Source organism: Plasmodium cynomolgi, chromosome 6, assembly GCF_000321355.1.
Source record: "Plasmodium cynomolgi strain B DNA, chromosome 6, whole genome shotgun sequence".
Lineage (NCBI taxonomy): Eukaryota > Apicomplexa > Aconoidasida > Haemosporida > Plasmodiidae > Plasmodium > Plasmodium cynomolgi.
The window spans coordinates 450,173-471,833 of NC_020399.1; the positions used below are offsets into that span (position 1 = coordinate 450,173).

The following is a 21,661-nucleotide window of genomic DNA, read 5'->3' on the forward strand; positions in this document are numbered from 1 at the left end:
TAAAAAGAAAGAAAGGGGGGAAAAAAAGGGGAAAAAAAAGAAAAAAAAAGAAAGGAAAAGAAAAGAAAAAGAAAAAAAAGGAAAAAGGAAAAAGGAAAAAAAAAAAAAATTCTTCCTTCCCGTTGGCGTACTTTACAAATGTGCCAATTAGACAACTCTTCCTTTCTTTCCTTCTTTCCTTCCTTCTTTCCTTCTTTCCTTCCTTCTTTCCTTCTTCCTTTTTTATTTTATTTTTTTTCCAAAATGCAGATAATATTTTTCCAACTGTGCTAAACTGAGTGGTCAAAGTGAAGCGGCGGAATCCGCGTGTACGTGTGGGGAGTCGTGAAATTCAACCTGGGGTGTATAATCATATGCCACAACGGAAAGGTCACCTCTCCCGTCTCCCACTACACAATGTTTCACATACACGCAGGTGTGTTTATGGCCGCGCGAATACTTGCGAGTGTTTTCCAACACCTCCGCATGCATACAACTGCGCAGATTTGTATGTTCGCACAACGCCCCAGTTGGTAATTCGCGTCGAGGGGGGCCTCCTCTTTTGTCACTTTTGGCGTGACGCCGTTGCGTCAGTAATGTGGCGAAAAAAAAAGAAGGGGAAAATACGGCAAAAATGCGACAAAAATACGGCAAAAATGCGGCAAAAATAGGGTAAACAAAAAATACGCGAAAACAAATGCACGTTTAAAATTACCTTATGGAGGGAAACGCAGCTGGGTGGGATGGTGCCCGCTCCGTGTCGGCTCGACGCTCCTGGCGCGACTGTTAAAGGAATGCGCGCGGAGGATGGTCTGCAGCCAGTTAGTGCGATCGCTCAGCTGGGGCTGGGGAAAATGTAAAAATTGTTATTCACCAAATGGGTGTAAAAAAAAAAAAAAATCAAACAGTGGAGGCAAACGGTGAAAGCAAACAATAGCAACGAAGTTGTGGTGCAGTGAAACAACGAACCGAGGCGAAGAAGAAATAAATGCAGCTTGCCACGGGAGAAGGTGAGGCCTGCACCACCAAGTTCACCCCCACGCTGGTGGGGTGGAAAAGACTGTGCCAAAGAAAGGGGCTCTCACCACAGCTGGGTAACGTGGCACGAACAGGTAATAAACGAAAATATATATATAAATGGGGGCATAAAAAAGTGAAACAAAAAGTTGCAGTCACGCAGCGCACGTGTTGAGGGCACTTCGTCACATTCGACGAGGGCACCCTCCCCCCTGCTTCCCCGCGATGATGTTAGACTCGCCCGCTAAGACAAGTTATGCAGCACAGGAATAGACCTGCGACAGACGGGTAAACAAAACGCGGTGGGACCTGCGTACGGACTGCATTCGCGCAGATGTACATAGGGTCGCACCAGGGGGAGCTAAAATTAGCCAACGTGAGTGAAAGAAATGCTCGACGGAAAGGTATAAGCTACCTCTCGTCTGCTATCCTTTGCGCAAAAAAAAAAAAAAAAAAAAATATGAAATTGAAGGCGCAAGGAAGGACATTAACCAAATGCAAGTTATAAAGCTCACGTAAATACGAATAGGTCATCAAAAGAAATGGAAAAAAATTTTAAATAAATGGATTAACAAAAAATGGGGAACATAAAATGGTAAAAAGTCAAATTGCTGTTTTTTTCAATTTTTTTTTTTTTACTTTTTCGGAAGGAATAACAAAGAGGGGGGTGCTTTTTTTTTTTTTTGGGGGGGGGGGAGTTGCGTATTCCTTTTCAGCTCCACTTCGGAGAGAGATTAAATACGTACATGCAAAATGTATATATAATATATATGATATATATATTATACGCATAACTTACATATTGCGCGCGCGAAGAAGCGAAAAGGTTTTTCTGGTTTTCTTTGGATCAACCGCTCCCCTGTTAGGGGTTAACTAAATGGTTCATTAGGTTAATTATCGCAGTGGATGTTTTTTTTTTTTTTTGCTTCTTTTTTTAGCAGCCCCGGCGTGCTTAATGCGGCATACGGAAAACTACATAAATGTTTTTGTAGCGATTACATTTTTACCATTCGCGTCATTTGGGAAGATAAAAAAAATCCTCGCGCGGTTTGTTTGGTTTCTTCCCCAGCGGACAGGAAAAGGGAAGAAGCGCCAGGCCCGTTTTTCCCCACGAAAAAGAGTTAAAATGAAGTAACCATAAAAGGGAGGGGATTTTTTTTTTTTTTTTTTTCCACCCCACGGGGGTGACATTTTAACCCCACAGAAGAAGAAAAGGTAAAACTCCTTCATTCGCAAGGAGATGGTGACGAATCTTTGTTGCGCCATTTTGTTTCAGTAAATGGAGGAAGAAGAAGCAAAAAAAAAAAAAAAAAAAAAAAAGAACCACTTTCACGTGCCAAAATGAAGCAATGAAAAAATTGTGCCCCCTGATAAACTCTGCGATGATTTGCTGGGCAACCGCAAAAAAAAAAAATGTCCCACTTTTTAACGTGCTAAAATGGGGGAATAAAAAAAAAAAAAAAAACCCCCATACTCACAAAATTAGGAATCTGTGATAACAGTCTCATCTCGTTTGTTCTTTCTGAGCAGAATTTTTTTGTACCCCTGTCTTTCGTTGCGACTTAGCAGTAAAGCTGACAAATATTGTGAAGGGTCTGCCGTCTACGTCAATGTGCAAGGAGAGAAGGATGAACAATATGGGGCATACATACGTCTAGGACGACGTCAACCTTTTGTTGTAGCCCTATCCACCAGTTGGCGAAGGAGACCCCTCCACCCACATTGAGCATTTCTTCCCATATTTTTCTTAATTCCGTTTACTTCACATGCAATAGAAAATGCGGGAAGGCAGCACTTATGCTTATGTATGTACCGCTATACTTTCCCCCATATACTGTCACTTGAAAAAAAAAAAAAAAAGGTGACTCAGCCAATGCGTACACAAATAGCCATTTGCCGTAGAGGAAAAAATATGGCACAAACACATATGCTAATGTATGGCTAGTCCATGTGAAGCATTGCATATATTGGCTTGGTAAATCCGATACAAAGATGAGTCGAACTCTTTTCCTCGATCCAATGGACAGCGGCGGACGGATCAAATGTGGAAAATAGGGAAAGCGTGCCGCTCACCTGGCGCTCCCCGGACACGCCACCGCCGTTTGCACACACGCACCACAACTGAGTTGCGTATGGCCCAAAATTATTTTCACCAACCTCACTGCAAATGAGCGGAAGGAAACAATGACGGTCCATAAATCGTGGTCAATACGCGGAAGGGTTACACAGTCGTACGATAATACACTTGCGGGTTGGAAAAAAAAAAAAAATCACCCGTCACACGGATTAACACACAAAAAAAGGGGTAGTTACTGAGTGTGAAGACCATCCCAACGGAGGCGGTCCCAGTGGAGTACCCATTTGGCTTAGCATTTTCCTCCCATTGGTTTTGCATTTTCCTCCCATTTGCTTAGCATTTTCCTCCCATTTTTTTTGAATTTTCCTTCCATTTTCTTTCCCAATTCTGTTTCCCCCGCCAGGCACAATAAAAGCAAAAAACTGATCACTCGTGTGAAAACCGTTGAGCAGTACACCCTCCCTCGTAAATAACTTCCACACCTGCCACTCACAACGAGTGTATGAAAAAAAAAAAAAAAAAAAAAAAAAAAACCAAACCTGCCACTCACGAGTGTATGAAAAAAAAGAAAAAAAAAAAAATACAAGGACAAAAAAATCATAAAAAGATAAAGAACAAAGTCCTATCAAACGGAACGAAAGCGTGCACGAAGCCAGTCGCAGCTAGGCACACGCGGCGAGGTGTAAAGCGAGCATCGACACGATGAGCCAAGTGTAGCATACGGCGAGGTGCGGAGCATTGTCCTGCAGAGGGGAGAAGAAGGCCTGGGGGAGACGCGAACGGGAAAGGAGTGAACAGAAAGGGGCGCAAGCGGGAGAGGCGCAAGCGGAAGAGGCGCGAACAGCGTGGCAGAGTAGCAGAGTAGCAGAGCAGCAGCGTAGCATCGTAGCATCGTAGCACCGCGGCAGCGTTAGTACCCCCTCGCCAGAGCCCTCTTCGCAGCCCAGACACCTGCTGCGCCCCAGGAAGCGATGAAGGGGGCCTTCAAAACCCTGCTAAGCAAAGTGCTGAGAAGAATAGAGAATGGGTTTTCAGCGCCCACGGGAAAGACGCGCTTCGCGCACGCGAAGAGAGGCGCAAGTGGTCACACCTGGGTTAGCGGCGCAAGTGGTCACGACTGGGCTAGCGGCGCAAGTGGCCACGACTGGGCTGGCGACTCCAGTGGGCGTGCGCGCGCACCCCGGCAGTTGGCCCTGTGGTGCGCGGGGGACCGAGGACGGAGCGGCGCGGGTAACAGGGAGAGGGACCACCCGGGTGATCGGACCTCCGGGCGGACGGCCCTGCTCGCGGCGGCGACCATCGGTGGATTGCACCTGCTGCTAAACAGCGCAGAAGAAGAAGAAGAAGAAGAAGAAGAAGAAGGAGAGCAAAGGGGGCAGAAAAAAAGAAGGAACTTTTTTTCCAACCCACATATGGGAAACGAAATAGCTAGCTGTTGTGGAATCATGGCATACCTAGGCAACAGAGACGCTTCGAAAATATTGTTTGACGGCATAGAGGTGTTGCAAAATAGGGGGTATGACTCCTGTGGTATGTCTACAATCAGCCGCACCAATGGGACACTAAAGACGACTAAGTATGCTAGCAGCTCAACGAGTGACGCTATAGAAAAGTTGAGAGGAAACTACTCAGCTAGTCACAAAAATGATAAAATCGGAATTGCGCACACGAGGTGGGCAACACATGGGTGCAAAGTAGATGAAAATGCGCACCCACATATGGATTACAACGAACGGATCAGCATCGTTCACAACGGTATTATCGAAAATTACAGAGAGTTGAAGACCTTCCTTTTGGGGAAGAAAATCCCCTTTAAGTCAAATACAGACACGGAGGTGGTAGCAAACCTGATAGGTTATTTTCTAGACCAGAAGGAGAGCTTCCAAAACGCAGTGCTGTCTGCAATTAGGCAGTTGGAAGGTACATGGAGCTTCTGTATAATACATAAGGATCACCCTGACGAAATGATCCTTGCAGCAAATGGATCTCCGTTACACATTGGGTTTAAAGATAATGAAATTTTTGTCGCCTCAGAGCACTCAGCTCTATTCCTCTTTACAAATGAGTATATCTCTTTAAAAAACGGAGAAATTTTATCAATAAATAAGGAAAAAATACATGATCTAAAAATGGAGAAAAAAGTTGAAAGCATACCAGCAGTTGTAATACAGAAAACACCACACCCTTTCCCTCATTGGACACTTAAAGAGATACATGAACAATCACTTACATTATCCAAGACGTTAAATAATGGAGGTAGATTTAGCATCCTAAATAGCTCCGTTAAATTAGGTGGTCTAGATCCCTATGTGGATGAATTGTCCAAAATTGAAAATATCATTTTAGTCGGTTGTGGTACGTCATATTATGCTGCACTTTTTGCAAAATATGTAATGCACTACTTGAATTGCTTTAACACGGTGCAAGTCATGGATCCTACGGATTTCAACGTTTCTGTAATCCCTAAGGAAAAAGAAGGAGTAATTTTTATTTCACAAAGTGGAGAAACTAGAGACGTAATTAAAGCCTGTAAATTAGCTGATGATTTAAATTTGAAAAAATTATCCGTTGTTAACTCTGTTGGGTCTACTATTGCTAATATGACAGGACGAGGTGTGTACTTAAATGCTGGCAGAGAAGTTGGAGTAGCTTCTACCAAATGTTTTACTGCAGAAGTTTCAGTCCTTACCTTAATAGCTATCTGGTTTTTTCAAAACAAAGAAGGAACATACCATTCTTCTCACTCCAAAGTAAGCTCCTTAATCAACTCCATGCATAGACTACCTCTCTACGCTGGTACAACAGTAAAATCTTGTGAAGCTAAATGCAAAATGTTGGCTAATAAACTCACTAATGCCAAATCGATGCTCATTGTTGGGAACGGATTAAGCTACCCAATAGCTTTAGAAGGGGCCCTAAAAATTAAAGAACTGACATATATTCACTGCGAAGGCTTTACTGGGAGTGCTTTAAAACACGGACCTTATGCTCTCCTCGGTGGAGAAGAAAACATGCCTGTTATTATGCTAGTCTTTAATGATTCTTCCAAAAATGTTATGATTAATACGGGTGAGCAGATTAAGTCTAGGGGGGCGCATATCATTTGCTTGACGGATGACGAAGACCTGTGCAAGCACTTTGCAGATGACATAATTTTGATCCCGAACAATGGGCTGCTCACTCCCCTGCTGGCCGTCATCCCCCTGCAGATGCTCGCCTACTACACCTCCGTCGCGCGCGGCAACAACCCCGACCGCCCGCGCTGCCTCGCCAAGACGGTCACCGTTTCGTAGTGGGGCGGGTGAGCGGTTAGCGGTGAGCCGTTAGTGCAGTAGCGCCATTTCACCTACACATTTCGCTTCACCACCTCACCACCTCACTTCGTCATCGCGCTTAACCTTGTTGATTACTCATCTCGCTGAGCCGTTTTGATTGGGCATTCTGAATGGGCATTTTGATTGGGCACTTTGGTTGGGCATTTTGATTGGGCATTTTGGTTGGGCATTTTGGTTGGGCATTTTTGTTTACCGCCCCCCCCACTTCGCCCCTTCCCGGCGGAGGAGCGCCCCAAACAAGCGCAGCGACGAGAGGGCGAGCAACGCACCCGCGTCCCTCGCGCCGTGCACGTCGTACACGTAACCCCATTTAACGAACTGGTAAATGTACTCCAAGTTGCAGCACCGATACACATCCTTATAACCCATGTGCCCATGCAAAAAAAGGTAACTAAAAACGAAGGAATTCAAAATCTGTGTGCACTTGTAAAACAAAAAAATGCCTGAACTGTTCATATTTTTTATCAAATTTTTTATTTTCTCCTCCACATGCAAATCCTGCACAGGAGTTTCGAAGTGATTTGCTCTTCTTAACTTAACTCCATGAATGTTTTCAAAAATTGAAATGAATTTACTATAGACATTATTTTCTTCCTCCCTCAAATTTTTTATTTTGTAATTTTCTACATAATTAAGACTTTTCGGCAAGTCAATCGTTTGGCAGTACTTTCCCCCTTTCTTCACTCGGTCCATTATGTTAGGGTCTCCATTTTGGTAAAGAATTAAATCGTTTTGAAAATTTTCAAAGATTTTATTTTCCATGATGGTTCTCTGCGATTGGAAGTAGCTCCCTTTATCCTCCTCTTTCATATGTGTGTCTCCCCCTTGGGGTACCTTTCCCTCCAAAAAATCGACCAAATTGTTAGCCATCAACGTGAGGGGCATTTTCTGCAAGTCCATCTTTTCCCTATTCCGCAGCAACTCATCCTTTATCAAAAAGCACAGATCGAAGCTTTCGAAGGAGAGTACGTTCTTCCCATTCGTTAACAAAATTAAATCGTCGATGAATATTTCTACCTTGCCTGTGCATGTGTTTTTCTTCAAATGGATTTTTTCTAAATTTGCGAACTTGTTGAGAGTCCGCTTGTCGTTGTTCAGGCAGAGGTACCGCCCTGTGTGCATGTCGTTCTTCCCCAACTTGCGTGAGTAGCCCAAATTTACGAAAGGGCGGAACGGGGGGGTTCTTCCTCTTTTTCCTCCCCAAAGGATCCGCTTCATGTTGTGCTAATTACAGGTGAGTGCCTCAGTTCAGCAGTTTGCTGTTTCAAGCTGTGGCAGAAGCGGCCAATCTACGCTTTGGGAAAAAAAAAAAAGAAAAAAAGAAAAAAAAAGGGGTTAAGAGAGAGTAGGCTTAACGGGGGCGAACAGAAAGGCTCATTTGAACGCTATCACAACTGCGTGATTTTTTTCCCCTACTCGTCCCATATTTCCCCCCCTACTTTTCCGCGTTTTTCCTGATGAGCCCCTCGAGGCGACGACATAACAAATGATAAATTGAACTGAGGGGTGGTGGTGGTGCAATGGCCTGGCATGGCCTGGCCTACTGCGCCCCCCCCCGCTGCTGTTTGGTTGAAAAGGAAAAGGCACCACGTGGGGCGTGTGCGTAGGGCATTCGTCACATGGAGAGTGCGCGCTGCGCGAGCATGTAGGCGAAGAAGTCGCCCGCAACGCAGAATGCAAAGACGTAAACAGCTTAGCCCGTTTGCAAAATGGCTCGGCAAGGGCGTGAAAGGTGAGAAGATGCGAGAAGATGCAAGAAGCGAGAAGAAGCGAGAAGATGCGAGAAAAATTGAAAAAAATTGAAAAAATGTGAGAAAAAAAAAAAGGCAAAAGTGAAGAAATATTTTTACAGAACAAAATGCGCCGCACACGAGTGGGCCACTGGTTCGGCGGCGCCCCTGTCGCCGCTTCGCAGTATCTTTGTAGCGACCTCCTCGCCGCGGTTTCACCGATTCGACACTTCACCGATTCGACACTTCACCGATTCGCCACTACACCGCTCCCCCTCTTCACCGCTCCCCCTCAGAAGATGCCGGTTTGCTTCAACATCTGCAGGAGGTACATCCCCTTGTTGTCGCCCTGCGCGCGGCACTGCTCGTGGGCGCTCTGGTAGCCCTTCTTGAGCGCGTCGACGAGGATGCTACGCACGTTGTCATTCTTGAGCGACTGCAAAATGAAGCTCTTCAAATTGGCATCATTGAGCTTCTGCACCTTGTTGAGCAAGTAAATAATATCCGTGTCCTTCTCCTCCTTTATGGCGTTCGAAATGTCATTCGAAATATCTCCCGAAGTGCCGTCCGACGTGCCACCCGAAGTGCTGCTCCCTCTCTTCTTATCCTCGCCTTCTGCTCCAGCGTTCATGTCCGTGGGCTCCTTCGTTTTGAATCCTATGACGCTCTTTTTTTTTTTCCTAAAGAGGTTTTCCCCCATGTTACCGAAACCGAAGAAGTTGTTCAATTCGGAGAGTAAATCTCCATCCGTGTGTTCTTCTCCTTCATCATCTCCCTCCCTGTCACTGTCCTCCCCCCCACTACTACGGTAGTGTTCACTTCGGTTGCTATCCCCGAAGAAATTTTTAAATATTCCTGAAAATAGAGAGTTAGGGAAGAGATCATCCATTCTGTCAAGGTTTCCGTACTGATTATACTTGCCATCCCTCCCTTCCTTCCCTTCCCCTACGTCGTCCTCATTTTCATCGTCATTTTGATCCAATCCACTACGTCTAATTATTATTTGTGTGTGTATATTATTATCATCATTTGAGAATCTCCTCACAATGATATTTTTCCTCTTCCTATTTCTACTCTCCTTATTTACATTACCATTCTGGTTATACACCCTCGTCTCTGCCACTTTTCGAATTATTTCATTTTCACTCTGCAGTGCGTTCACGTTTATTCGTTTACCAGAAAGCTCCCTCTTAAAATCGTTTAATATTTCGAAGCTAAACTCAGGGTGGGCATTATACAATGCACTCAATTGGTTATACTCCTCATCTACTGCCTTTTCACTCCTTCGATTTGCATTGCAAGACTTAAATCGGTGCAAGGAATACTGCTTCTTCTCAATTTCGTACGTTACGTATTTTTCTAATATTTCGGATGCCCGTTCGTACTCGTGATTATCACGCAGGGAGTGTTCCCCATTCGTTGGATCAGATCCTCCTGTTGGAGAGTCCCCCCCACCGACTCTATAATCGTTCCTCAAAGAGTGAACCATCCTATTTAGCATGTTCTGTTTCTCTTCTGAGGAGAGTTTCTTAAAAAAGCTAGTCATTTCCTTGTACCTTTGTTCAAACTCGGGGTCCTTTCTAGTTGGTTCTCTCCTTGGTTCTCTCCTTGGGAGTTGTTCCTTCCCATACAGTACCTTTATGGCATACCTTCTAATCACATCGTTTGTACTTTTACAATCGTGCATATCTATGTTATCCTTTTCTAACTCGTTTGTTATTTTGAGAAAGCTTAGTTCTTTGCTTTTCAGCTTCTCATATATCTCTGCACATTTCTGCTCCACCTTCAGTTGGTCAATAATGGTGGAGTTACTTACCCCAGGGGTGGGACTACCTCCAACAGAAGAGTTGCCCTCCCTGATGGGGTGAGGTGAACAGCTAGTTGATTCACAATACATGTAAAGCATTCCGTTCTTTACATCGATGAGGAACTTCCGATTCAGCAAAAAATCAAAACCCAGCAAAGCCACATTGGAGTCCAAATATGGGAACATATTTTCACTTGCATATACTTCCTCCATTTGAAGAGGTATCATTCCTCCTACTTGACTATCCTTCGACAGGATAGCAAATCGGTTAATCTTTTTTACCTTTCTCACTGTGAACCTCTGATTTAGTATGTTCTCAACATGGACGCTGTCACTGTCAGCAAGTTGGTCTTCCCTTTCCAACTTCACACTACTGTTAATGAGGAGCGTCTTTGAAGTGCCCGAGTCTAGGAGACCCTTATACAGGTGGTTATTTACATCTACGTTGAAATACTTTATGTGATTGCTATACTTGTGCAGTTCTACCTTGTGACAGTGTCCCTCGGGGGTGCTTCTTCCCCACTGCTGTATCAGATTCGAAGCGGAGTCCACACCTAGTTCTATATTCATATTTATGGTATCAAATAGGAAGGTATCATAGTTGGTAAAGAAATCAAAGCCAATAATCCCATCTAAATTTTTATCCAGCTCTTTGTCTTCCATTAGGTAAAACTGAAACAATTTCTTGTCTCTACTCTCCTTTGCCTTCACCACTCTCTCTACTTGTATTTTTGTATTGTTCAGATAAAGCTCTTCGTGCACACTTTGTACGTCTTCTCGACCAAACAACAGATGAAGGGGTCGTCCCCTGTCTGCCTCAGTAGAGTCTCCACCATTGGTGCGATTACTTCTAAATGGAAATTCCTCTCCTCGAAAAAATAAAAAACTGTTGTCGCTACACAGGTCTAAGATGAACCTTTTTTCTTCACCATTCATCATCAGTTTGGTGCACAGGAATTCATTCCCACTTGGACTTTTAAAGGTCTCCATTTTCATCTCATTTTTTGCAAAGCTAGGTTCGTCTCTACTGAGGAACAGTTCCTCCTTCCTCCGATTCACACCCGGGTTCTTCCTGTCACATTTGAGTCTCCCATCGAACCCATTCTTGTTGTGAATAAAGAGATGCCTTGCATTGGTACTATGCCTCAACGACCATGGGTTCGGCAAATAGCCCCCCTTTTCAGACACGTGGATGATACGATCTGCACTGCTTCTTAACTTTAGTGTGTCATAAAAATCGAATAGCAGAAGGGACAACAGGAGAAAGCCAAATAATACGGGCATCTTTTCCTGTCAACGTTTTAATCTTGTTTTTGTGGCCATGTAGGACAAAATTTTTTTTTTTTTTTGCCTCAGGACATGTTTTTCAGCGATTATTCAAAACAGTGTAGGGGAGCTCCTCTCCCGTTTGGATTAGCAACACCGGGTTGCGTCGTGTTGTGTTGCGTTGTGTTGCGTTGTGTTGCGTTGTGTTGCGTTGTGTTATGCTATGCTGTGCTGTGCTGGGTCCTCGCAGTGGGACACTCAACCGGGCGGAAGGGCCCCTGCAAACCTGCCAGAACGCCGTGCCCACACGTGACCCAGCACGACCACTCGATCACGCGCGCATTCGTTTGACTACTCCTGCTATGCCTTGTGCGAAGTCGGCGTTTCGTGGAGGCCTCGTTTCGCTGATCTTCGCCTGTTCGCCGGCGGGACGCACACGAGGGAAGAAGAAATACAAAAAATACAAAAGGTAGAAAAAAAGGGAGAAAAAAAGGGAGAAAAACGGGGAAAAAATTGGGAAAAAATAGGGAAAAAACACAAAAAAGGGCACAAAAAAGAGTACAACGAAGAACACAAAAAAGAGCACAACGAAGAACACAAAAAAGAGCACAAAAAAAACGTCGAAAGCAATATCTCCTTGCCTACATAAGCCATATACCTGTCACGCACGACCAACCAGTATTGAGAACAAAAATCCGGTACAATAATGTGTTGGTGCTGCTGTGTTTACGAAGGCTTCACCCACAAAGTGCGAAAACGGGCGTGGGGAGGCTGCTGACCTCAAACGAAGATGGGCCAAACAGAGCAGCACCCCCACATTTACAACCGTTCCGAAATGCACCGCGCGACACGTGTTGCCTTGTGCATCTCGCACGACACGCGAAAAAGTAACCTGTTCGTCATCACGCTAATGCTCACTATGGTGATGACCACTAGGTGAGCCCCCCTTCCGGGAAGTGCCCCCCTTTTGAGAAGCTCACCTTATAAGGATGCGCTAAGCGAACATAAACCAACATAATTGGTACTACATCACACCAATGAGACGATCACACGTGTTTCCCGTAGAAACGAGCCTCTTCAAAAAAAAAAATCTACATGAAAAGGTAATCCCTTTTTTTCTAAGGGGATATGTATCCCAGTCAAGAGCTGCACACACATTACCAATCAGCTCCTTGGGAGAAGCACCTGCACGAAGTAAAACCGATATCATGTTGATTCAAATTTGTTTTGTTTGCTTTTCTGGGGGTATCGGTTCTTCCAATGCGCCGGGGCCAGATTGTGGTGTCGACTTCGAGGGGTTACTGATCTCCTTTTCGACCTTCTCATCCTTCTCACCCTTCTCATCCTTCTCTCCCTTCTTATCCTTCTGGTAGACTGAAAAGGGGGGGGGGTAGGTTAAATCAGGGAGAAGTATAATTAGAAAGGTGCGAGGCGATAGAAAGAAGTGACCTCCTGTGGACACCAGCACATGGATGGTCTTGCAAGAACGGCTGCGCAAAGTGGCACTGCCGCGCGGCTTCTCCGCACACCGATTGCTTCTCCTCCCTTACATGTTCCCTCCTCTATGACACGGATGAGGGTGCCCTTCAGCTTGTTCCGTATCAGTATGTCCCGTTCCATCTCATCGATCTCGTTAGCCATCTTCTGCTGTAAATTCATGAGGTGCTTCTTGTAGAGGACTCTGTTTTGGTACTCGGCCTTCATTTCGCCCGTCACTCTGTTCACTTGCCGTATGTTCCTCATCAGGATGTGTCTCTTTATCTTCAAAAATAAGACATACGTGAATGACATTTTTATTTTTTCGATACTAGCCAAATCTTCAACCAAATTGGCTAGCATTTGTTTCAGTTTGGCTCTTTTCTGTTCCTTCTTTTGATCCCTCCTCCTGACTGCCGTCTTGTCGTGAACCCCTTTTCTGAGGAAATTCGACAGCCGCTTTTTGGCCTCGCCATTGTTGCAGTTTCCACCCCCTGCATTTGCGTCTCCCAATGCATTCGCGTTTCCCAATGCATTCGCGTCTCCCACTGCACTCGAGCCTCCTACTGGATTCGCGCCACCCTGTGCATTCCCCCCCTCTCCCTCATGCAAAAAACCAAAGTCATACTTCCCATTCAGCAGCTTCGTAAAAAACAGGTGCATGTTCTCCGTTTTCTGGACCATTTCGAACTCGTTGTAGTTTTGTGAACACGGGGCCACCGCGTCGACCTCCTCGTCATCGTGCAGACTTGACTCATCTCTTGAGGCATCTCCTTTTTCTTCACTTTGCAACCGCTGCGTGTTCATCTCTTGGGAGTTCATATCGGGGTTACCACCCTGGTTGAGTGGTACGGTAAAACCGGAAAGGGGATCCTCACCCTGGTTGAGTGGTACGGCAAAACCGGAAAGGGGACCCTCACCCTGGTTGAGTGGTACGGCAAAACCGGAAAGGGGACCCTCACCCTGGTCACTCCCCACCTCCCTGTTCACCACGGCAGAGCTCCCCACTTGGGCTTCGACCCCGCCTTCACACCAGCCACTAGGTTCAGGCGCCTGGACCAACTGGCCCCCCAACTGACCCCCCAACTGACCTCCTAACTGATACCCCAGTTGACCCCCCAGCTGACCCCCCTCCTGACGCACACATCCATTAGGGCCATACCAATTTAGCAGATTTTCCTGCAAAGCCTGTTGATAACAGTACTGATTATACCACTGGATTTGCTGATTTAATAATTGCCCTACCTCATGTCTCTCCCTTAGTATTCTCACCTTTTCGAATGTCTTGTCTATAGTGTAGAGGATGGCCTTAAAGTGGAGCAAAATGTCATGATCGTCAAGGACTAGGTCATCAAGGGCTAGGTCGTCAAAGGGCAGTGAATTCTCCTCATCTTCCTTTAGCTTAACTGTTACAGTGTTTTCATTTTTTTTTAAAAATATGTACAAGTATATCGACGTAATGTAGAAGAGGAAGAAAAAAAAAATGAAACTACTTAGCAGCTCATAGGCGGAGTACTTTTCGCTCGTCTGGACGTGGTAAAACAACATCGTCCATTTTTGCAGGCTTATGCTGGTGTTCAGATAGGTGTAGGAGCCTGCGGATGGAGGGGGAGGGACGGAGATGAGGTGAAAGGTTAAGAAGTGATGAGATGCGGATGTAATGAGGCGAACGAGCGGTGAAAAGGTAATGCATCAGTGAGGGGGTCGAAACAAACGTGGCAGACGCCACGACTCCACCGCTTCCGCTTTCGCTTCCGCTTTCGCTTTTTCTTACTCAAGAGGGACATCAAACAGACGGAGATGCACACCGACGCCGTCACCAAGAGGAAGTGAAACTTGTACTTGATAAAGGAAACAAAATAGTTAACAAAGAAGAAGCAATAAATCTTCAACACAATTGTGACAAGAATGATGTGACAAAATAAATTCCCGTAAAATTTGCACACCTTTATCCGTAACAGGTCGTCCAACAGCGACTTGAAATTCCCGAGCTTGTTCAAATTAAACGAGTCTGCAATGTTTTTGTTCTTTATATGCTCAACGTAGTCATACGAGTGACTCACAGATTTCAGTGTCATAAAACTAAATGAAAAGAAGCACAGACAAATGGTAAAAAAGAAGCCAAAGAACAGCAGGAAGAATCGATTCCGCACATAGTACAACATGTACATTACTAGCAGGAAGTAACCCGCTGTTATGATTAAGAGGAATATCAAAATGATCAGTTTAGTTCTGTGCTGCGGGTTTCTAAATTCGGTCATCTCCTGTATGAAGACGTCTTTGGTTTGTCTGAACAGGCCGTTGCTCTGGACGTTGAAGGACGCCTGCCCGGGGGGGAAAAAAAAAATAATAAAAATTTAGTAAAAATTAAATAAATAAATAAATAAAAAAAAAAAAAAAAAAAAAAAAAAAAGCTATCTGGCTAGCTAAAATGCAGAAAAAGGTGACTATCCACATGCACGTTCATATATATATTATTTTTTTTTTCTTCATTTCAGTCACTTTCTGGTGTTACATTTAACAGAATGAACAGGTTGTGCTCAAAGTTGTACAGTAGGGCATACGCGTCGTAGTGTTTTATGGCTTCCTTTCTCTTGTCAAGCGTGTCTTCGTGCTCGCGCAGTTCGTGCGCGTCTGCGTGGGGAAGATGCGGCGAAAAAACGCGAGCGCAGTTGCGGTGTGTGTATAGCGGTGTGTATATAGCGGTGTGTATATAGCGGTGAGCACATAACGGTGTGCACATAACGGGGTGCGCGCCCGTTCAGGCTTGGGGGCGCCCCTCTCCTGTGCCTACCCCTGGCGGGCGCGTCTGAAAGCAGGGGATTCTCCACGGCTATTTCGTCCGACACTTTGGGGGAGTTGAGAAGCAGGTCAACGTGGGGTGGCATGAAGCGACGTGTATTGGTGCGACGCGTATTGACATGAAGCAACGTGCATTGGCACGACGCGTATTGACATGACGCAACGTGTATTGGCACGACGCGCCTTGTATCGACGTGTGGCTCATTTTTGGTGTCCACCCGCACACACGCTCCGGCAGCGAAGCGCGCTTTACCTGCCTTCCCATCGCTGAACTTCACCAACAAGTCATAGGGGAAAATGTGGAAGACGTCTTCGTACACAAAGATGTTCTGTCCCTCGAAGGCCGATTCCAGTTTAAACAGCTTTTTATTGTCCAGGTTTTTCTTATTTCTCATTATGTTATTTATCACAACAGCGTTGAGGAATTGTAGGTACTCGGACGTGTGCGTCAGCGTGTCGAACGACTTTTCCTGCACAGGGGGGGCGGTCAAAGCGGTTAAAGCGGTTAAAGCGGTTAAAGCGGCTAAAGCGGCTAACACGGTTAACACGACTAACACGGCTAACGCGGCTAGCGCGGTTAACGCAGTTTGCTTGTTCGGACGGGCATGGTAACGGCGCCGCGTCAGACACTCTTCCACGTGTACGCGCCCAAATGCATTACCCCTCTATCCTTCGTGACGAAGGGTGCTCCCAACTGGTGCGCGTAATGCGCATCAAGGTGGGTCATCGCATTCTGGTCGAAAAATATTTTCAGCACAAAAAATATAAAAAAAAGAAAAAAAACAATTATGCTGCCAATTTTGAGGATGTCTATTTTAACTTTCTTCTCTTCGTATTCTTCGTAGGTCATTTCTTTCCTTCGTCCGGGTGTTTCCTGCACAGGTGTGTGTGTGTGGTGGTGTTGCTGATGTTGCTGTTGCTGCTGTTGCTGTTGTTGCTGCTGCTACTGCTACTGCTGCTACTGCTACTGCTGCTACTGCTGCTGGCGGGGTCAGGCGCTTTGTTATCCGTCTCTCTATGGCTTGTTTATTACTTCCCCCTATTGGAGTCGCTAAATTTTCTCCCTCGGCGCAGCTCCTCTTTTTTACTGTTTGGTTTTTCTCCTTCAGGAAAAAAAAGTGCTCCCTTAGTTTGACCCATGGATCGCTACTTCGCAGTTTACACTCTACAGGGCGGAGAGAAGAAGAAAGAACATGTATGCAGATCCTGTGTACTTCCTTCGCAATGGAAATAATCTATGAGATGGAACGTCCATTCCTCATATGACGATCGAACTACCTACCGAAAAGGTCTCGATGATTGTTTATCAGCAAAAAGGCAGTTGCGGTTGATGCAACTGTAATCATGGGAACAAAGAAAAAATTGTAAATTATAACAACAAAAAAGTTGTATATAAATTCGTTCTTGTATTTTGAGTCATCTTCAAAGGTGAAGACGGAGCTGAAGTAGGACTTGAATTTCTCCCCGCCTGGAAGAGGTGCAAAGGGGGGTGGCTCGGCATGATATTGCACAGGGGGGGTGGCGGCTCAGCATGATATTGCAGATGGATGGCGGCTCAGCATGATATTGCACAGGTTGCCACCCTAAGCGCGTTCACACGAGTCGGATGTCCACACAAGTCGGATGTCCACACAAGTCGGACGTCCACACATATTGCTACTCATTAGTAGCTAGTCCAAGGCGAAGATGCTCATGCGCACCCCTAGTGAGGAAGGCACTCTTCCCTTACTCGAAAAATAATTAATGAGTATCAACAGCAGAAAGGTCAGGAGAAAGAGGAGCAGCATATAGTTCTGCGCAACAGTTATCCGTATTATTTGCACCGGGATGACAAGGACCTTCCAGTGATTTGATAATTTTTTCAGGACGTTTAAAATGAGGAAAAGGTAATAGGAGCAAATTAACAGATCAACGCCTTTTTCGTGCACAGAGTAATTCTCAACCGTGTCTACAGGGGAGGAAAAAAAAAAAAAAAATAGAAGAAAATGAAGGAAGTGAAGAAAATGAAGAAAATGAAGCAAATGAAGCAAATGAAGCAAATGACGAAAATGAGGAAGAGGAGAGGGACGGAGACAACACATGATTAAGTAAACAAGCACATAAGCCAAGCCACACGCGTGTAATCCCTTTGCCACTGTTTCGTTGAGTACCTATAAATTGCTCGTAGAGGATGCTCAGGTCGATGAGGGCAACTATGCAGAGGTGCAAGAAGTTCAATTTTTTTCTGGTAAGTGGGAGTAAAAAAAAAAGGGGCGACATTTCGCTTGTGTGTATGCATCGTGTGGGCGTCACTTTCCTGATAGCACCACCGCTGGTGTTGCCGACGCAGCTGGTGCGCCTTCTCGTGGACGAACTAACCCCCGAAAGATGCACGTCCGATACGCCACCGCCAGCGCGCTCATGTTAAGGAAGAGGACCAGGAGCCATTCGTACCAGTGGTAGGCGTGGCCAATGCTTATGCTCAATTGCGATTTGAAGATCGTCGAATGGAACAGCTTGTGGAACGCAACTGAGTAGTCTGCACGGGGGGGAAGCGGGGAGCCACGTGGGAAAGCGAAGTAGACACAGAGAAAAAAGAACGAGTAACGAAATGGGCAGAGAGCAAAAAGAGAGAGTAACGAAATGGGCAGAGAGAAAAAAGAACGAGTAACGAAATGGGCAGAGAGAAAAAAGAGCGAGTAACGAAATGGGCAGAGAGAAAAAAGAACGAGCAACGAAATGGGCAGACGAGCTGTCTCTGCTGCTTCGCACGCACGCTGCTTCGCACACATGCTGCTTCTCACACATGCTGCTATACGTTCCCTTACGCACCTACATATGTATTCACATTCGAGTTATAAAAGGACAAGACGTAGTTGGAGCCCCCCTCCAACTCATATCTCAAAAAATGGATCCGGCCATAGTTGCACACTCGTGTCATGCCGGAGAGCTCCCTCTGAGTGGCTTCTATGTCACCAATACTGACATACTCATTTTTAACGACAGAGGAAAAAGCTTGGTGGAAGCAGCTCGTAAAATCATCACTCCGGTGGGAGAAGTAAACAACGACGATTGAGGCATACAGAACAAAATGCACAAGTAATAAAAAGGTATTAATTACAGATGTGTAGTCATGCCCCCCTTTTTCATTTTTTCTCAAAATGGTGTTTCTAATTTCCTCCAGTTCGTTAATTTCGTGTTCGTTCATTGGGTTCGCGGGTGTGTGTGTGCAGGGTGTGCCGCTTCTGCGTTGCGTAGTTTCGTGGTTGACCTCAGGAGGGCTGTACTTCCTGGCATGCACCTTTCCGTCGCCCCTGCGTGTAGACCATGGCCCATGTTCCTCCTCAGTCAAGCTTCCCTCTTCGCTGCGCGCTCGCGTGTGCGCGCCAAAATGCCGAAGCTTCTTCTCAGGAGTGTCCACGCATAACTGTGCGAACGCTTATCACATCGCCAATTAATGAATTGCCAAGTCAACTCGTTTTCACTGTGTGCGTAGTTTGAACAATTCTGCGCCACGAGGTAGCCATCATATTAGTTCCATGTGCGTGTGTGTCCGAGGGGGCCACGCGCGGGGGTTAAAAAAAAAAAATTGAAAAATGGAGCAGAACAGAGCGCGGAAAAATTAAGCTTCCCCAGATGAAGCTTCCCTAAATGAAGCTGCCCTAAATGAAGCTACCCCAAATGAGGCTGCCCCAGAAGAAGCTGCCCCAAACGGAGCGCAGCACGAGCCAACGAAGGGGCGCTCCCCAACCGGCGTGCGCTACAATAACATGTGCACTTTGAGCTTCTTGTAAATTGTCTTGCTGTATATGCACGGGATGGGCAGGAAGAACAGCGTTTTATCGTCTGCGGGGAGAAGGCAGTTCAGGGGGGGGGAGTAAACAAATGTTATGAAAGGGGGTTATATTTGTTTTATGGGAGCACGGCTTGATCGTGGTGCCACACTCGCCATCACAGGTCTTCATCCCCATGTCCCAATCGTAAAGGGGCAAGACCAATCGATTTGAGACACCGTTCGACACCAGTGTCCCCATGTGTAAAAAAACATGCGTGCACAAGAACGCCGAGTCTTACGTCGTCGCGTGTTGGGATTGAAGGTCAAGACGGGGCAGTAATACACAAAATCGTTCCTGTCGAAAGGGTCATTATTTTTGAAGGCGCTAAAGGCGCGAGTTAATTTATCTTCAAAGTAGCCAGATAAGCCGGTCCTTTCCATTCCTCCTTCCTCATAACTATAGCCAAGATTGCACCCTTCCCTTTCGAACCCTTCCCCATTTTGTACATCCTTTGAATTTTTATTAAGACCCCCCTTATCGGTATCCTGGTTGTATACACGATTGGGATCACTTGTTTTATGTCCTCCATTTTGAGCAATCTCATTCTCACTCTCACTCTGCTTGTTTTTTTTTATCTTTACATATATATAGGGAGAGTCGTAATAAAATTTATTTTCCTTCTTCTGGGTGTATTCCCAATAATCACTGCTGTTATGGATTCTAAAGACTTCTCCTTTTTGTGGAGACAGTCCTCCATTAGGGTTATCCATTTGGGGGGTAGGGTTTCCTATTTCCTTTTTTCTGGCGTCATTGAGGGTTCCTTCCTCAGCGCCGTTGTCCTCCCTGCCATCCTCGCGCGCACCTCGCCTGTTTTCCTCGTCGCAAATTTTCATGAAAATGCTGTTTCTCTTATGGATCAATCTGTGCGCGAAGGGCTGGGAGGTCGTCACGAATTCTCCTTTGTACGTTCGTATGGGCAGCAGCCAGATGCCCTCCTCGCTCCTGAAGGGGGTGCGCGCCGGGTTGAGCAGCGGGTTGAGCAGCGGCTTGCGCAGCGGTTTGGATTGCAGTTTGGATAGCCGCTTGCACAGCGGCTTGCGCAGAAATCCGCCCATGTGCCTGCCCATGTGCCGGCCACCTACCCGCCAATTCCGTCGCAGTACTTGAAGGACACACTCAGGCTACTCACGGGCACGTTCATGCTCCGCGCATAGCTGAGGTAGACTGAGTAAAAGAAGAGCAGCGGGTTCCTAAACATGGAGACATCGTACACATGTCTGCCTCCACGCTGATCTGACTTGATCACATTTCTCAAGTAGCTCAGCTTTTCCTTTATGTTCGCAAAGAATTCGCGCAAGTCGTTTTCTCCCCTGGAGAGGGCGTCCCACTTGTGCGGCACCTGCGGGGGGGGAGAAGTGGAAGGAGAGGTGGAAGGGGAAGTGGAAGGAGAGGTAGAAGGGGAAGTGGAAGGAGAGGTGGATGGCGAAGTGAGCGGCGACGTGGACGGCGAAGCGGACGGCGAAGCGATGATGAACCCGGGGGAGGTGGCCAAAACGGAGGGGCTCCGCTCTCACGCCGAGATGCGCTCCCGTCATTGCGCTAATCTTTTGCGGCGCGCCTTACCCTGAAGGTGAGCAAATCCGATTGCATTTCCCCCAAGGGGTCATTCGCCAGGTCGCGCGAGCCCGCCATTTGGACGAGGTGTCTAATTTCGGCTTTCATGCTTCTGATGTGGCTCAGCAGGGAGTTGTATTCCTCCGTCAGGTATTTCACTGTAGGGGGAGGAGGGGTGCAAAGCAAAGAAGCAGTGGTGTAGGCTGGGACGCAACCGAGACAGGCTGCGCTGAGGAGGCACCCACCAGAGTGGAGACACAGACGCGGCGATAGGGAGAGACACGCAGACGAAGCGGTTGGGAGAGAGACACACACACCATAGTGGAAACACAGACACACCGCAGTGGAAACACAGACACACCATAGTGGAAGCGCAGACACACCACAGTGCAGACACAGGCGCAACGACGGGGAGGCGCTCAACCCAGGCAGTAAGCACATACACGTCGAGGTGGCGTTCACAGCCTGCCTCATCGATGCGAAGCAGGAAAACTCCTCCAGGTAAAGCATAATAAGCTGAAAGGTGCTTCTCCGGTGGGCCCTGTTAAGCAACTGATACTCAGAAAGGAGCATTCCCTCCGTTAGACCAATCAAGTGTGCCCCTTCACACAACTGTATGCTTTTATTTTTTTTAAAAATTTTTTCTGTCAAGTGGAAGCGTTTGCATATATACTCAATTAAGCCATGCAACGTCGTGATTGTAGTGGGCATTTGCAACACGTTACTTATCACGGAAGGGTTGTTTCTGTTCATTTTGCTCGAAAATAAATTAGATATAAAGGAATGTAACATGTTCTTCGTTA

At 46.2% G+C, this 21,661-nt stretch overlaps 4 protein-coding genes across 4 annotated transcripts; 1 reads left to right on the top strand and 3 right to left on the bottom strand.

Annotated features, from left to right (window-relative positions):
* Nucleotides 1–4,485: 4,485 nt before the first annotated feature.
* PCYB_061940 (glucosamine--fructose-6-phosphate aminotransferase) lies at nt 4,486–6,366 on the top strand (the record flags this gene model as incomplete). The annotated part of the gene is made up of 2 exons (XM_004221361.1): nt 4,486–5,686; nt 5,747–6,366. 2 exons carry the CDS (start codon nt 4,486–4,488, stop codon nt 6,364–6,366), a joined length of 1,821 nt encoding a protein of 606 aa, XP_004221409.1.
* A 237-nt stretch (nt 6,367–6,603) lies between these two features.
* On the bottom strand, nt 6,604–7,626 carry PCYB_061950 (hypothetical protein; the record flags this gene model as incomplete). Its single annotated transcript, XM_004221362.1, has 1 exon — nt 6,604–7,626. A coding segment is annotated over one exon (1,023 nt), but the record flags the coding sequence as incomplete, so codon positions are not given.
* An 804-nt stretch (nt 7,627–8,430) lies between these two features.
* PCYB_061960 (hypothetical protein) lies at nt 8,431–11,229 on the bottom strand (the record flags this gene model as incomplete). Its single annotated transcript, XM_004221363.1, has 2 exons — nt 8,431–10,718; nt 10,794–11,229. The coding sequence occupies 2 exons, from the start codon at nt 11,227–11,229 to the stop codon at nt 8,431–8,433; spliced, it is 2,724 nt and encodes a 907-aa protein (XP_004221411.1).
* Nucleotides 11,230–12,427: 1,198 nt separating this feature from the next.
* PCYB_061970 (hypothetical protein) lies at nt 12,428–18,676 on the bottom strand (the record flags this gene model as incomplete). The annotated part of the gene is made up of 12 exons (XM_004221364.1): nt 18,301–18,676; nt 17,863–18,007; nt 17,640–17,713; nt 17,219–17,437; nt 16,764–16,957; nt 16,151–16,339; nt 15,743–15,959; nt 15,482–15,535; nt 15,203–15,321; nt 14,462–15,011; nt 12,762–14,282; nt 12,428–12,585 (listed from the first exon to the last, which is right to left on the bottom strand). Exons 6-12 carry the CDS (start codon nt 16,337–16,339, stop codon nt 12,428–12,430), a joined length of 2,808 nt encoding a protein of 935 aa, XP_004221412.1. The 5' UTR covers nt 16,764–16,957; nt 17,219–17,437; nt 17,640–17,713; nt 17,863–18,007; nt 18,301–18,676.
* Nucleotides 18,677–21,661: the final 2,985 nt, after the last annotated feature.